The 18237-nt window shown below is 37.9% G+C and overlaps 1 protein-coding gene across 1 annotated transcript; it reads right to left on the minus strand.

Annotated features, from left to right (window-relative positions):
* LOC104728655 lies at positions 5235-5652 on the minus strand. Its single transcript, XM_010447609.1, has 2 exons — positions 5461-5652; positions 5235-5390 (listed from the first exon to the last, which is right to left on the minus strand). Exons 1-2 carry the CDS (start codon positions 5650-5652, stop codon positions 5235-5237), a joined length of 348 nt encoding a protein of 115 aa, XP_010445911.1.

Consider the following 18237-nt stretch of genomic DNA (forward strand, 5'->3'; position numbering starts at 1 on the left):
CATGTTGTTGTCGTTTTGTTTCTGGGTTGGGGTTTTGTCTCTTATTACTATCGAAATCGATCATCTTGTTAGCATAGTTACATGGCTAATCACTTAATTTTTCATTGTGCAGTGCTTGCGAAAATCTGAAACTCAATATACACTTCAGAGGCGATGTCGAATAAGAGATTTTTACAGGAAGACTTAGCTTCAGCAAGACTTATCGAAGAAAACAAAGATGCTGGGATTATACAGCTGTGTAGTGAAGCTTGGATTGGTGGGGAAGTCGATGTATACATCCATCAAAGTATGTCTGAACCTCCACCATTTCCACTGTCTCAGACTGTTGAGCAGTGTGACGTTGAAGAGGATGCGTAGTCAGACGAAGATAAAGCTACTGAGGATGCTGAAGAACCAAGAGTACAAGATGAGGGAGATGATGTGATAGAGGAAGTAGGTAATGGTGATCCTCTTTTTAGTGCCTTTTATGAAGAGATTAATAGAGAATTAGAAGGTGAGGGTGAGGCTAATAACCAATCTGGAGAAGAAGCTTTGCGACAAGCAGAAGCAGAAGCATTTCGTGAAGCTGAAGAGAATGTTGCTCGTGAAGCCGAAGAGTATGAAGAACTTGAGAGACAATGCATGGATGCTAAGCGTCTTGAGCCTCTCATGGACACAGACGAAGAATGGGAAACGTTTGAACGCCATGAGAAAAAGATATCAAGAGCCAACTACGCCAAAGAAAAAGAACCTTACTTGTGGTTGAAGCAGACATTTCATAGTGGAGACGATTTCAAGGATCAGCTACTGAGGTATGTATTGAAGATGAATTATGATGTGAAGTTGTGTAAATGGGGTCAGACACAACTAGCGGCAGTATGCAGCCATAAGAATTGCCCTTGGAAGATTCATTGTTCTGTGGAGAAGTGCATAGGTAAATGGATGGTGAGAACATATGTTGATGGTCATAATCATGCTGTTAGTGGTAAAGCTAGAAAGTTGAAACAGGGCGTTATTGGAAGATTATTCAGAGATGAAGCAAGATGAAGGCCGGATTTGAGATGGACAGACATTAAAGATGAGATCTACATGAGGTACACGATTTATGTGTCTAAGTGGCTATGTCAGAAAGCAAGGAGGATTGCGTTTAATTTGGTGATGGAAACTCAGAGGCAACAGTTTGCAAAACTGTGGGATTATGAATGTGAGCTTCGGAGGTCTAATGAGGGCACCACCACTGAGATTGTCACCATTCCTCAAGCTAATGGCAAGCAACAGTTTGATAAATTCTATATTTGTTGTCGGCCTATTATTGGACTGGATGGAGCTTTTTTGAAATGGGAATTGAAGGGTGAGATTCTCGCGGCTGTTGGTAAGGATGCAGACAACATAATTTATCCTATTGCTTGGGGAATAGTTAGAGTGGAAGACAATGAATCATGGACTTGGTTCGTTGAGAAGTTGAAGAAGGATTTGCTTTTGGAGTTAGGGGATGGCCTTACTATTATGTCTGATAAGCAGAAGGGTTTGATCAATGATGTTGGTGCGTTGCTTCCAAAAGCGGAACATAGGCATTGTGCTCGACACATATTTGCCAACTGGAGGAAGATACACNCCTATCTATTTTTTTTTGGAAGTTTAATATCTGGTCTTTTTCGGTTGGAAGTTTAATACCTGGTATATTTTTTTATTGTTCAATAAAACATTGGTTTATATTTTTCTTTGTTGATTAGGATCCCGTGGTTAACAGCCGTTAAGGGTCGTGACAGAATCACTAACTATGGTTAAAAATTAATAGCATGTGGTTAATTAAACCCACTGAAAGACAATGTTGCCTTTAATTGTGTAAAAGCCTCGATCTCTAACCTAAACTGCAAAACCCCCAAATTGAAAACCCTAACTCAATTTTGTTCTTCCTCTTCTCTACCTCTTCTTCACTGGATCTCTTATGAATCTGGGGTTTTGATGAATCTGGGCGTTTGATTACATGCGAATTGTTGTCGTTTTGGAATTGGAGAGATGAGGTATGTAATCGAATCATTGTCGTTTTGTAATTGTCATGTTGTTGTCGTTTTGTTTCTGGGTTGGGGTTTTGTCTCTTATTACTATCGAAATCGATCATCTTGTTAGCATAGTTACATGGCTAATCACTTAATTTTTCATTGTGCAGTGCTTGCGAAAATCTGAAACTCAATATACACTTCAGAGGCGATGTCGAATAAGAGATTTTTACAGGAAGACTTAGCTTCAGCAAGACTTATCGAAGAAAACAAAGATGCTGGGATTATACAGCTGTGTAGTGAAGCTTGGATTGGTGGGGAAGTCGATGTATACATCCATCAAAGTATGTCTGAACCTCCACCATTTCCACTGTCTCAGACTGTTGAGCAGTGTGACGTTGAAGAGGATGCGTAGTCAGACGAAGATAAAGCTACTGAGGATGCTGAAGAACCAAGAGTACAAGATGAGGGAGATGATGTGATAGAGGAAGTAGGTAATGGTGATCCTCTTTTTAGTGCCTTTTATGAAGAGATTAATAGAGAATTAGAAGGTGAGGGTGAGGCTAATAACCAATCTGGAGAAGAAGCTTTGCGACAAGCAGAAGCAGAAGCATTTCGTGAAGCTGAAGAGAATGTTGCTCGTGAAGCCGAAGAGTATGAAGAACTTGAGAGACAATGCATGGATGCTAAGCGTCTTGAGCCTCTCATGGACACAGACGAAGAATGGGAAACGTTTGAACGCCATGAGAAAAAGATATCAAGAGCCAACTACGCCAAAGAAAAAGAACCTTACTTGTGGTTGAAGCAGACATTTCATAGTGGAGACGATTTCAAGGATCAGCTACTGAGGTATGTATTGAAGATGAATTATGATGTGAAGTTGTGTAAATGGGGTCAGACACAACTAGCGGCAGTATGCAGCCATAAGAATTGCCCTTGGAAGATTCATTGTTCTGTGGAGAAGTGCATAGGTAAATGGATGGTGAGAACATATGTTGATGGTCATAATCATGCTGTTAGTGGTAAAGCTAGAAAGTTGAAACAGGGCGTTATTGGAAGATTATTCAGAGATGAAGCAAGATGAAGGCCGGATTTGAGATGGACAGACATTAAAGATGAGATCTACATGAGGTACACGATTTATGTGTCTAAGTGGCTATGTCAGAAAGCAAGGAGGATTGCGTTTAATTTGGTGATGGAAACTCAGAGGCAACAGTTTGCAAAACTGTGGGATTATGAATGTGAGCTTCGGAGGTCTAATGAGGGCACCACCACTGAGATTGTCACCATTCCTCAAGCTAATGGCAAGCAACAGTTTGATAAATTCTATATTTGTTGTCGGCCTATTATTGGACTGGATGGAGCTTTTTTGAAATGGGAATTGAAGGGTGAGATTCTCGCGGCTGTTGGTAAGGATGCAGACAACATAATTTATCCTATTGCTTGGGGAATAGTTAGAGTGGAAGACAATGAATCATGGACTTGGTTCGTTGAGAAGTTGAAGAAGGATTTGCTTTTGGAGTTAGGGGATGGCCTTACTATTATGTCTGATAAGCAGAAGGGTTTGATCAATGATGTTGGTGCGTTGCTTCCAAAAGCGGAACATAGGCATTGTGCTCGACACATATTTGCCAACTGGAGGAAGACACATGGTGATTATGCTCATGAAGGTTTCTTCTGGGCTATTGCATACAGTGGAACAGAAGGGGACTACATGTATAACATTGCAGCTTTGAGAAAATATGATCCACTTGCTTGTGAGGATTTGCTGAAAACAGATCCCAAGACATGGTGCAGAGCCTTCTTCAGTTATCACTCTAGCTGTGAGGATGTTTGCAACAACCTTTCTGAGAGTTTCAACAGGACAATTAAAGATGCTAGGAAATTGCCGGTGATAAACATGCTCGAGGAAGTCAGAAGAATAGCAATGAAGCGTAATAGTAAGCTAGCTGCAAATACACAAAAATGTAAAGGTCGGTTTCCACCAAAGGTATTGCTAATACTAGAAGCAAATCGTAGATCTTCCAAGTTTTGTTCAGTCCTCAGAAGTGGTGAGCACAAAGACGAGGTCTTAGAGGGAAGTGGCCGTTTCTGTGTCAATCTCCTCCATAGAGAATGTGCTTGCAACTAGTGGAATCTCACAGGCATTTCCTGTCCGCATGCCTTTTATGTTATCAATGGACATAACCGCGATCCAGAAGAGTAAGTTTAACTCATTATTTCGGATCATTACTTCATTGTCTCATACATTATGAACTGATGGAATGTTTTATTTTGTAGCTATATTGATAGATGTTTACAAACAACTGTCTGGCAAGCTACTTACAAGGATAACATCGATCCTGTCAATGGGGAAAGATTATGGAGGAGAACAGGCAAAGGGCAAATTGAAGTGCCTGATAAGAGGAAAAAGCGAGGGCGTCCAAAAAAGTTTGATAGGATAAAAGAGCCATGTGAATCATCAAGTAATCCGACCAAGCTCACTCGTGAAGGCAAATCTGTGACCTGCAGCAATTGTAAACAAATAGGTCACAATAAGGGAACCTGCAAAAACCAAGCTGTGCAATTAGGACCTACACGCAAGAGACGAAGACCGAGGGAAAGTCTGGTAAGCAATTTGACCTTCTATTTTAAATATATGATATCAAATAGTAATTGCAAGTTTAACACATCAGATTTGTGATAGGATAATGATGATCCTTGGAGCATCGACAATGCACCAAAGAGGTGGCATAGAGCGCAAACCCAATCAACACCACCTATCGCTCAAAGCCAATCAACGCAACAACAACAAGTTCCACAACATTCAAGTGCTCCAGCTACCACTAGTGATCCAGGTAACATAACTACAAAAGGACGTGCTCGTGGACGGCCTCATGGTCGTAAAAATGGAGAAGGCAAGGATTGTGGCAAGGGACGTAGTAAAGGGTCCGATGAACCTCCTAGACCGCCTGCGCTTTTTATGTCTCCTTTGAATGATAAGGTGTTTGATGTTTGGCAACCTGACAAGAAGTAGAATATTATTTGTCTACCTTTTGTTGCTATCTAGGATCAATGTAGGATGTTAACTATGTTTTGGCCCCTTTCTTATGGTCAGATCCTTTTTTGTTTTTTGGGATGTTGGATCTTTGTAACAAAATGACTCTTTTGGATCAATGAAATTAGGATATTTTCATTTCAAACATACAATAGCAACTTATAACATAGGAGTTCATATTTCATAACACAATACACTTAAAAACAAAAGAAACTAAGCTAAATCTTTCCCATTACAAGGATCATGGCAATAACCACAATGAAACCTCCCCAAGACAAAAAGATAAACTGCCTAAGCATTTTTGCCCTCTCACTATCAGCCATCACTTCACTTTCAAGCTTCTTCTTCTCTTCTTCGTGTTTGTTCGCTAAATCCTGGGAGAGAGCAGTGGAACCAGTCACATTCATTGCCTTCAGAGATTCTCTCAGCCTCCAGTAAACTTACCTTCTGCCAACCGTATGGCTTTTCTTCATCTGCCCACTTTACAAAACCATGAACAACACACTTGACGAATTTTCTACCCGGATTCTCATTTGTCCAAGACTTTGCAAGCGTCGTAGCTTTACCACAATTGCAGCAAAGAGGACCCCAAATCCAACTCGAATTTGCATCAGACCCTGGACTTTGGCTCATCATTCTTACGATTAACCCAGGAAGAGAAGAGGAAGAAAAAATTGAGTTAGGTTTCTCTATTAAGGGGGTTCGAGATTTAGGGAAAAACAAGAGTGAAGGGCAACAATGTCTTGCAGTGGGTTCAATTAACCACGTGCTATTAATTTTTAACCATAGTTAGTGGTTTTGTCACAACCCTTAACGGATGTTAACCACGGGATCCTAATCAACCAAGAAAAATATAAACCAATGTTTTATTGAACAATAAAAAATATACCAGGTATTAAACTTCCAACCGAAAAAGTCCAGGTATTAAACTTCCAAAGAAAAAATAGATGGGGTATTTTTAAGCTTTTTTGCCCTTATGTATGTTACACAACAATCAATATACTCCAATTTAGTTTACACATTTTCCAATTATTAGAAAGATATTCTTATCTACAAAAAGAGATTTTATTTCAGATATGTCAATGTTATAACCAATCACTAAAAATAGTAATTTAGTCATTTTGCACATAATAGTAGCTATTTTTGCATAACGGTACAGTTAAAAGGGTATTTTGCAAATACTCCATAAAAATATGAGTTTTGGAAGCAAAAAAAAAAACTTTCATAACATAAAAAATCTATTGTCACTATATTTACATTTAATAAATTTGTTATCAAACATCAGATTTTTGAAACCAAAATAAAACTGTAACAAAACTCGCATAACATATGATATTCACATATATCAGTTTAGCAATTTCTTAAAAACGTTAACAAATATGTTATCAAACGAGGTATTTTAGGTTAAATTAAAAAAGTACAATACTTGGTCGGGTTCACCCTTTTATCCACCTCCTCTTTCATAAACCAATAAAAAGATGTCAAGTACTACTAACTATAAACAAAATATTTACTTCAAATGAAAAAAATCATAATAAAACAAAATAAATTAGAAAAAAAAACAGAATCAATATAACCTAAACCGACCACATAATCTCGTTTTATTATATAAAATTAACCCTAATTGTCATTTTTAAACTCACACTCACATATAAACTCATTTAATATTATAAAATCCAAACTCTAATTCTCTTTTGTAAATCCAAACCGACATATAAACTCGTTTCTTATTATAAAACCTAAATGTTAATTCTCATTTGTAAACCCAAACCGACATATTAACTCATTTAATATTATAAAATCTAAACTCTCGTTCTCATTTGTAAACTCAAACCAACATATAAACTCGTTTAATATTACAAAATATAAATTCTAATTCTCTTTGTAAACCCAAACCGACATATCAATTCGTTTAATATTATAAAATCTAAACTCTAATTCTCCGTACAAACCCAAACCCTCATGTATAAAACCTAAACTGACATATAATCTCATTTAATCATAAAATCTAAACACCAAATCCTCATTTATAAACCCAAGCCAATATATAATTTTGTTTAATTAAAAAATTAAATCATAATCATCTTATATAAATTCAAATCGATATTTATACTCATTTAATCTTAGATTTGCAAATAGTGCTTGAATGAGATTGATGAATAAATAATGAGAATCGAATCAATAGAAAAAGAGAGAGTTTGCATAATAGACTGGGAGAGAAAGAGAGAACTTCTCATTCAATAATTCTTCCTTTATAACCTAGAATCAACTAAATAGAGAAAAGAAAGGAAAGGGAATATGCTATACAATACGCCTATGGACAAGAAAAAGGAAAGAGAGGATGATGAGACATCTTTGTCTTCTTGATTATAATTGCACCAACGGCTCTTTTAGGAATCTTCTAGAGTATTCTAGGCGCATGATCAATCCGGTGTATGTACGGTGGTGTTGGGTATGGACGCTGATATACGTCTATCTCACACTCTCCCTTAAGCTTAGTCGGTGAAGCTTGAAACTATGAACATTCATGTAACGTTCGACCATCACCTTGTTTAGTGGGTCCTATGTCTACTTCCGGTTCATGGGCCCAACTCGCTTTAGTGGGAACTACGTCTACTCCCAATACATGGGCCCACCATATCCGACGGCCGGTTTGTTATGTCTGGGAGGCTTTAAAGACTTTTTTACCATCCCTACAAATCACCACATGATCTTTTCATATGTTTTGTCCTCACTCGCACAGTTCCGATGATCTTTTCCCAGAAGGTCACTGATAACAGGATTTTCACCTTGGATATCAATTCCCTATGCAGTTGTAGTACCAAGGGTTATCAATCCAAATGGTTGTTATGCTAGCAGATAAGATGTGATCAGAACAATGCAAGTCAAGCCAAGCAAAAATATGGGTTTTGACTATCAACTTGATGTTACTATATTTTACCATATTTAAGGCCTTGTTTAGTTCATGTTTTGCATCATATAGAAATGATTCCTTAGGTTTTATAGCCATTGATGTCCAAATATGCACTTAGGATGTTTAGAAGCATGCATTGCATATTTTTGTGCATTTGGAGTATTATTAGGTGTTATGGAGCTCTAAAAGGGTAAGGAAGGACTTGGTGTTATTTCTGGAGCTAAACAAGAGGACTGAAAGTATCAGGAAGTGGATTCGCAAGGCAACTCGACCACAGCACTCGAGCAGGCACATGGTCGAGTACTCGGTCGGATTCATAACGAGATCCTCAAAGATCGATCCAAATGAAGATCTTCTGTTGCGATTCAGCTTCCGCATCCTTCATGAGAGTTGTAGGCAATTGAGTTAACTTTCTAATGCCGGTGGTTTAAAGGCAAGTCGAGGTGTAGTGCAAGAGTTATCTTGATTTTACTGAACGGATATCATCCCAGATCGAAGACTCGAGCTACGTGACGGACCAACCACTCGACCATGCACTCGACCGAGCACATGGTCGAGCTGACCGCCGCCTCTCTGTTTTGTCCTCTAGTTAACTAGGGCTTCTCTCTCTTTACTATATATATGTGTACTGGCACTTGTGGCCGAAAGGTGGAGAGACCCTGGAGACCATGTAGACACCTCATAACCTAGTTTTTGCCATTTTTAGCTTCTTTTACTTTATTGCATCATCTCTTATCTTTTCTCTAGATTTTCACACATTTGTAACCTTGATAACTTTGAATCTGTTGAATATTTGCTTTCACTTCTTTGTTCAATATTGTTCATCTTTATCTCATCTTTCTAGTCATGATAGTTTCATTAATTTCTGGGTTTGTGTTCTTCATGATGATTTTTAGATCTTATTAGTGGCTTAGGATCTTAGGGATGGATTAGGCTGGGTAAAGGTTATGGTTGTTTAGATTGGTCAAGCTTGATTGTTATATATATCTCTTCTAGATTAGATATGCTCTATGCTATTCTTATATTGAGAGGGTAAGGATAGATCTTACGCTTCTTAGCATCACACCAATGTCTAAGTTGTTAGATAAGGCTAATGCTAGAGATTATCATGAAGCATGCTAAGAGATTAGATGTTTAAAGTGATTTTTGACATTGATAATATGGGTTTTAATGCCTGCTTTGATATGTAATAGCTAGTTAGAACTAGGTCTAGTAAGTATCTTGGCTTGATTGTTATTGTCATGAGAATGGATTAACATGTATTAGAAGATCATTGTCTAGAGATAGCTCATTGTTGATTGAGGTTTGTTGACCAATTTAGATAGCCATAGCTTGAGTCCATCCCATGAATCCATCCTTAGGATTTTCTTTGTTTATTGATTTCCCTGTTTAAGTATTGTTAATTGCTTGTTGTTTGCTCTGTTTTCATTATTTGCTCTGTTTCTGTTCATTCGCTTGTCAACTCGACCTCCCACTCGACCATGCACTCGACCGAGTGCTAGGTCGAGCTCCATTTTACTTTCTTGCTTATGCATTGTTCTGTTCATGTTTTCTTCTGCTTATTAGTTAATTCTGCTTAGTCTTGTTTATTGCACTTGTTCTACAGTTTAATTCAGCATTAGTATTGTCTTAAGTTGCCTTAGTTCATTGCATTTCATTATTGTCATTAGGTTGTTAGAAACAAATCAACTTGATATTTGGCTTAACTTGAATGCATTGATCACATCTTGACTGCTTACATATCACACTCTTTATGGATTGACATCCTTTATGCTACAACATCATAAGGGAATTGAAACACCTTGCATTACATTCTGATCATTCATACTTATGTTTGTTTGTTTGATTGCATCATTCATTCATTCATAAGTAGATACTTGAAAAAGTTCTTGTTTCAATTGGCGCCGTTGCCATTAGGGTGTTTATATGTTCCAGTCGAGATTTCATTGTTTCAAGATTAAGCTATGTTACTTTTGATTCTATTACTCACCTCTCTCTTGTTCTGGTGTTGTGTTTTCATTCTCAGGTACCACTCGACTAGGCACTCGGCCGAGTACCTCAATGCAAACGGTCGAGTGCTTGTTCGAGCACCTGGTCGAGCACTTCTTCAAAGTCTCAAAAAAACAGAAGAAGAGGTGGAAATGGAACTACAACAAGATCAGATTGAACCTCCAAGGAGAAGGAAGATTGGTGATAGTGATGCTCCCACTACTCATACTCAGAGATATGGGATAGTGTCTCCTCCTGTCCACAACACAACCTTCACAATCAAGACTAGTTTGATCTCAATGGTTCAGAGCAACAGATTTTATGGACTGCCTAGTGAAGACCCCCTTGCACATCTTGATGAGTTTGATAGGCTCTGTAGCCTTACCAATATCAATGGAGTTAGTGAGGATGCCTTGAAGCTGAGGTTGTTTCCTTTTTCTCTAGGAGATAAAGCACATCAGTGGGAGAAGACTCTACATTCTGGAAAAATCACCTCTTGGGTTGATTGTAAGAAAGTCTTCCTTGCAAAATACTTCACTAGTTCAAGGACTGCACATTTGAGGAATGCCATTTCAGGATTTCTCCAACAAAATGGTGAATCTTTCAGTGAAGCATGGGAGCGCTTCAAAGGCTACCAGAGACAATGCCCACATCATGGATTCAACAGGGAATATTTGTTGTGTACTTTGTATAGAGGTGTTCTTCCCAAGATCAGGATGCTCCTAGACACAGCCTCCAATGGAAGCTTCATGAATAAAGATGTAGATGAAGGTTGGGACTTAGTAGAGAACTTTGCTCAGTCCAATGGCAATTACAGTGAGGAATATGATAGAAGCTTAAGAGAAGGTGTTGCTTATGAGGAAGGGCATATAAAGGAACTACAAGCCTTAGATGAGAAGCTTGAGAAGCTAGATAAACTACTTCTAACCCAACAAAAGCAAGTACCTGTTGTTTGTGATGATGAGAAGTTTATGGTTCAAGTCTATCCTCCACAACAACTCCAACAAGCTCCTGCTCTAGATCAAGAGATGAAGAGTATGCTTCAACAACTGCTACAAGGCCAAGCTATTGGAGATATGGAAAAAAGTACTAAGCTCACAGAGATGAAAAACAAGATAGACTCCACATATGGTGCCCTTAATATCAAGATTGAAGCTTTAACTTGCAGAATCCTTCACCTTGAGAGCAAGAGTGAATCTTCTTCTTCTAGACAACTCAATGGGACATCAATTGACAATCTAAAGGAGTATGCCACTGCCCAAGCTATCTCTCTCAAAGAACTACCTTCAAAGCTCACTGAGGACAGTGACAACCAAGTTGGGGAGAATTTTCTTCAACCAGAGCTGCAGAATGAGAAGAGAACTGAGCTTGAGACACAACTCGACCATACACTCGACCATGCACACGGTCGAGTGCCTGTTCGAGTGGCTGTTCGAGTCATTGCTCAAGAATCTAGCAAGCCGGTTCGGTTCATTCCACCTCCCTATCAACCACCTCTGCCATTTCCAGGACGGTTTAAAGAGCAAATGCTGAAAAAGTACAAGGCTTCTATTGATCAGCAAGAAGTGATGGTCTTGAGTCATGAACCTTTGTTAGAAGATGCTGAAATGAAGGATAAGCCACAAGTGAAAGAGCTTGAGCAGAAGAAGCCAACTATTGATGGACAGACCTTCAGGATTAAAGAGAAAAGTCATGAAACTGAGTCTGAAATCTTTGAAGGTGTGAATGGGGTAAAAAGAGAAAACTCGACCTACTGCTCGGCCTACCACTCGACCGAGCACATTAAGTCACTCGACCGAGTGGTACCAAGTCACCCAAAATGCCCAGACTTCATCCCCAAGCTTCACCAACAACAAGAGCCAAGAAATCCTTCCTCTGATGGTTTGTCTGAGCTTCAAACTGTCAACATTCTGCATGATTCAGTGATGGAGTTAACAACTAAGGATGAGGAGATAAGGGGTAAAATTAAGAAGCTTCATGGTAGAGTGAGAAGTTCCTCTCCAAAGAAAGCAAGGCAAGGTCTGAGTATTATTAGCAGACACAGTTCTTTTAACATTGACCCAGGAATAAGAGGAGCAATGCAATCTCTAAGAACTGAGGGGACTTCACCACCTCTCTATCACCCTTCCAAAGCATAAGAAGTATGCAAAGTCAAGCTTAGAGACTTTAAACAAGCTCACTTGGGAGGAAGTCCCAAAGGTATCCTTGTACATATTGGTTTAAGTTTCTTGTTATTTTGATCTTGTTTTCTTTAGCATTATGGTTCAGGTACTAGAGAGGGAGCTTAAGCACTTGGTAACACTTTCATAAATGAATCCCACCCTCAGCCCATCCCAAGTAATACTCCAACTCTCTTTGTCTATACAATTGCATTTCTTGTTTTTATGTTGTTTCTTGATTCTTAAATCCTTTTCCAAATTTTTCTTACACAAGGGACTGTGTAATTTAAGTTTGGGGGAGGGTTTGAGATGACATTTGATGTTGTGTTTTGTTTTCTTATTTCAAATTTTTAGCATAATCATGTTAGTACTTGTATTTCATCTATGGCATAGAAAAACCTAAAAATTTGAAAATTTTTGCAAAAATCTTTACAAAAAAAAGAGTGTTCATGTAGTTTGCATTGCATATTAGGATCTTGTTAATATGTTTCATGTAGGACTGTTTCATATTTGCATTAGGGATCTATGATGAGTTCAGCCTTTTTAACTTGTTTAAATTAGCTAGACTAGGATCAATGCCCAAGTTAATAGTACTTTGATGCTAGTTGAGTGAGCTAGAAACATAAGATTGAACCAAGCCTTGAATTCCTATATTGCATTTTGGTCTAAATGGAAGCATGTTGTGATTTGATGTCATTTCCTACTTATAAGAACCTAATATTGAGTTGTAATTATCTGGTTGTGCATTGTTTTAAACTCATGGATACCATACACATATTTGGATCATCTTTTTCCTTTTTACCACTCTTGTTGATCCAAATAGCTGATTTCACTTTTAAATCAGTTTCTCCTACCCTTAACCAACCCTTCTTTCAAGCCATGTTTATTCTTGAGTGTGTGAGGCCTTTTTGGGATTGAGCTTGGTAGAAAGTGTTAGGTTTGAGCTGACAAGAGTAAAGCCTTGTGTAGTTCTAGTTTGCAATTTTCAAACTATATAGGACTAGGTGGTTTAATTGTTGGGTTAGGGATTTGGTTGTTTTGAAAAAAGAAAAGAAAAGAAAAGAAAAAAAAAAAGAAAGAAAAGGTTAGAGTCTTTAGGAGGGGAATGTGTTTAAGAGAATTTAAGCTCTAGTGAAAGAATGGGAAGTATAAAGATTGTTGAAGATGGTTCTAACCAAAGAAAAGAAAGAAAGAAAAGAAGAGTCTAGCAAAAAGCTTTTATGTCTTAAAGATTAAGAAGAAAAGGGAACCATATCAATTAGAAAGAAGTCCCCATTCCACTAGTTGATTCAAATAAGAAACCTCTCCTAAGGCTTAAAAACAAAAAGAGAAAAAGGGTACTTGAGAAGAGAAGAAGACAAAGGGTAGAATTAGGACCATTTGGGATTAGAATGTTAGGATCAAACACTTTGGGTGCCTTTGGGTAGACAAGGTTTTGTTCTTGTATGTGTCTATTAGTTCTTACCTTTAGCCTTCTTCTAAAGCTCAATCTATTTTTATGAGAGAACCTTGACTTAATGAGCCCCACTCTAAAGAGAGACCATCCTTGTCTCTAAACCTTTATCTCCAAGCCAAATGAGTTTAAACATTGCACAATCTGATTCATGTTCTTGCTTAATGAATGTTAAAGGAAATGATTGATCTGAATGCATGTGGATATCTAAGGCTTGAATCAGTAGAGGTTGTGATAGGTCTGTCTAAAGTTTTTAAGTACAGCTCATTCACCTTGCATCATAGTACTAGTAACTTGGACATTGATTCTAGGTAGCTCATTAGTAAGTTGTTAGGTTCTAAGATCCCACTTTCAAACCTCACCTTCCTACTTATGTCATGTTTATTTGCTTGAGCGCAAGCAAAGACTAAGTTTGGGGGTGTTGATGTTACTATATTTTACCATATTTAAGGCCTTGTTTAGTTCATGTTTTGCATCATATAGAAATGATTCCTTAGGTTTTATAGCCATTGATGTCCAAATATGCACTTAGGATGTTTAGAAGCATGCATTGCATATTTTTGTGCATTTGGAGTATTATTAGGTGTTATGGAGCTCTAAAAGGGTAAGGAAGGACTTGGTGTTATTTCTGGAGCTAAACAAGAGGACTGAAAGTATCAGGAAGTGGATTCGCAAGGCAACTCGACCACAGCACTCGAGCAGGCACATGGTCGAGTACTCGGTCGGATTCATAACGAGATCCTCAAAGATCGATCCAAATGAAGATCTTCTGTTGCGATTCAGCTTCCGCATCCTTCATGAGAGTTGTAGGCAATTGAGTTAACTTTCTAATGCCGGTGGTTTAAAGGCATCCGAGGTGTAGGGCAAGAGTTATCTTGATTTTACTGAACGGATATCATCCCAGATCGAAGACTCGAGCTACGTGACGGACCAACCACTCGACCATGCACTCGACCGAGCACATGGTCGAGCTGACCGCCGCCTCTCTGTTTTGTCCTCTAGTTAACTAGGGCTTCTCTCTCTTTACTATATATATGTGTACTGGCACTTGTGGCCGAAAGGTGGAGAGACCCTGGAGACCATGTAGACACCTCATAACCTAGTTTTTGCCATTTTTAGCTTCTTTTACTTTATTGCATCATCTCTTATCTTTTCTCTAGATTTTCACACATTTGTAACCTTGATAACTTTGAATCTGTTGAATATTTGCTTTCACTTCTTTGTTCAATATTGTTCATCTTTATCTCATCTTTCTAGTCATGATAGTTTCATTAATTTCTGGGTTTGTGTTCTTCATGATGATTTTTAGATCTTATTAGTGGCTTAGGATCTTAGGGATGGATTAGGCTGGGTAAAGGTTATGGTTGTTTAGATTGGTCAAGCTTGATTGTTATATATCTCTTCTAGATTAGATATGCTCTATGCTATTCTTATACTGAGAGGGTAAGGATAGATCTTAAGCTTCTTAGCATCACACCAATGTCTAAGTTGTTAGATAAGGCTAATGCTAGAGATTATCATGAAGCATGCTAAGAGATTAGATGTTTAAAGTGATTTTTGACATTGATGATCTGGGTTTTAATGCCTGCTTTGATATGTAATAGCTAGTGAGAACTAGGTCTAAGAAGTATCTTGGCTTGATTGTTATTGTCATGAGAATGGATTAACATGTATTAGAAGATCATTGTCTAGAGATAGCTCATTGTTGATTGAGGTTTGTTGACCAATTTAGATAGCCATAGCTTGAGTCCATCCCATGAATCCATCCTTAGGATTTTCTTTGTTTATTGATTTCCCTGTTTAAGTATTGTTAATTGCTTGTTGTTTGCTCTGTTTTCATTATTTGCTCTGTTTCTGTTCATTCGCTTGTCAACTCGACCTCCCACTCGACCATGCACTCGACCGAGTGCTAGGTCGAGCTCCATTTTACTTTCTTGCTTATGCATTGTTCTGTTCATGTTTTCTTCTGCTTATTAGTTAATTCTGCTTAGTCTTGTTTATTGCACTTGTTCTACAGTTTAATTCAGCATTAGTATTGTCTTAAGTTGCCTTAGTTCATTGCATTTCATTATTGTCATTAGGTTGTTAGAAACAAATCAACTTGATATTTGGCTTAACTTGAATGCATTGATCACATCTTGACTACTTACATATCACACTCTTTATGGATTGGCATCCTTTATGCTACAACATCATAAGGGAATTGAAACACCTTGCATTACATTCTGATCATTCATACTTATGTTTGTTTGTTTGATTGCATCATTCATTCATTCATAAGTAGATACTTGAAAAAGTTCTTGTTTCACAACCTAAAGTGAACAAAAATAAGAAAACAGAAAGAACAAAAATTCAAAACAACTCGAAGTACCACATGATGCAGGTGACTGAGTACCTGATCGGGTTGGTGGTCGAGTTGATATAAAAACATTAAACAATCAAGACACGAAAGCTCCTAAGGATGGGGTAACCGGTTCATAAGTATTTCTAATCAACCTAGAATATTTTACAGGCCTCAAGCAATCTATTCCCTAGACAATGAATTTCTAATCCTTGTTAATCCAATCTCGTGGTAGAAACAATCAGACTTAACTACTCCCTTCCCCAACTCTCATTGGAGAAACATAATCAAGCATGCATTAAAATCCAATTCATTATTGTCAATAAACTCCTTACACATCTAATCTTTTAGGGTAAGTGAGTAAATCTTTGGAATTAGCTAATTCAGACATTTCATCGAACACCTATTGGTGCAAAAATGCCTAGAATCTAATCTCAACCTCTCGGTCTAATACTAGCACTAAGAACATTAATCCAGAAGGTAATTTTCATAAAAACAAACAAGCTAAATCATCCTGATCAATTAAGAATACAAACTAGCCTATCCCATCCCTAGAAACTTTGATTCACTACTCAGATTTCATGGCAAATAACATAAATCCAGAAATAAAAAAAAATTGCATAATCATAAAGATGAAAAAGAGATAAATGTTTTATTAGAAATAAGCACTAGCAAAATGTAAACATAATTTAAGTTGAAAGAATAACAACAACTGGAAACTTTTCTTAAAGAAAAGTGTCAAAACGGCTCCACCTCCTGTTTGTCGAAAATGGGGTTAGGAGGGGGTATTTATAAGGAAATAAGTTGACCTAGCCGCGTCAGAAGGTACCCAAAGGTATACACGAGCAGGTACTCGAGGTCCACTTTGGGTGCATGATCGGATAGGCGATCGGGTGGTTCCATTTTTCGATCTGGATGTATGTACGTTCACTAAGACAGAAATAAATCTTGAACCACATCTCCGATTGGCCTGAAATTAACACCATTGGAAAGCTAACTCGATTTCCTATGACTTAGATAAACAACTCAGAAGCTGAATCCCAAAGGAAAAGCTTCATTCGAATCAATCTTTGAGGGTTTGGTCATGAACTCGACCGGATGCTCTTTGGCAATGGTCAGGTGGTATGGTCGGGTGGTATGGTCAGGTGCCTCCTTTTTTCCTTTTTTATGTTTTAAATTCTTTTGTGTAAACCCCATAAATGACATCAGTTCCTTCCTTGTGATAGCTGCAACTTGTGAATCCTTATTTTTGCTATTTTTAGGCTCCAAAGTACATGTTTTCATCCAAAATGCAACAATACAACAATCCAACACGCTAAACACCTAAATGCAAATATCTAAGGTTAAGGAACTAAAAAAACTAAGGACAAACTCTTAACAATGCAAAACATGACTAAAAAGATGCTTAAGAAAGTGTAAAATAGAGAGATATCAGTCAACCATCTTGAGTCTCTCTGGAGTTCTTTTAGGCCACATGTCCTCTCACTAGGCTCGTAAGCCCATCCATATCTGTGACACCCCAATTTCAGGGACATGCGGAGAGGTTTAAAAGAATTAATTTTGCCACCTATGTCACCAAAGTGCACTTATCTTTTCAGTCAAGGGTCCTGAGAGAACTCCACAGCTAAGCGAGAAGTGACTGTCAGAACTGTGCGAGTGAGGAATAAACACAGGGAGAAATCGTGTGGTGATTTGTAGGAACGGTAACAAGTCTTTAAAACCTCCTGAACCTAACAAAGGATCTACTCAGACATGGTGAAAGAAGCAATCATCATAAATAAAATAGATATCATTAATGAAACAAAAGAGAAAATAAAGGAGCTTAGAATCTTCTCTCAATGGAGCTGAGTTCTTGACTTGCCTCTCCAAAAGCTCTCTAGATCTCTTTCTCTCTCTCTCAAAAGGTTGCAGAAAATAAAACTTAGGTCTAAAACAATAACCTAAAAATCCTATTTATATTTCTAAAACACGTCCAAGGACTAATGATGCAATACGAAAAACTTTGGGGCAGCTTTGTAAATCTTCAAAACTTTAGGGAAAACTTCTGATTTATCTTGTAAGCATTGCATCGATCGATGCATCACTTCCATCAGTCGATGCATCCTTCTGAACTCGTCTCCCAGCTTCACAGCTCAGCCTCAATGCTTGAATATGCTCTAAATCTTCCTATTTAGCTTCATTATGCTCCATCTGTGCCAATAAGTACATAATCCTATAAAGACTCAAAAACAACCTAGAAACAAATCGAAAGACTCGAAAAGCACACTTATGTAAGGTTAAAAACCATAAAAAAAAACATGATATATCAACTCCCCCAAACGTACCATTTGCTTGCCCCCAAACAAAACAACAGCTTTACCTGTGA

The sequence above is a fragment of the Camelina sativa genome, chromosome 11, assembly GCF_000633955.1.
Source record: "Camelina sativa cultivar DH55 chromosome 11, Cs, whole genome shotgun sequence".
Lineage (NCBI taxonomy): Eukaryota > Viridiplantae > Streptophyta > Magnoliopsida > Brassicales > Brassicaceae > Camelina > Camelina sativa.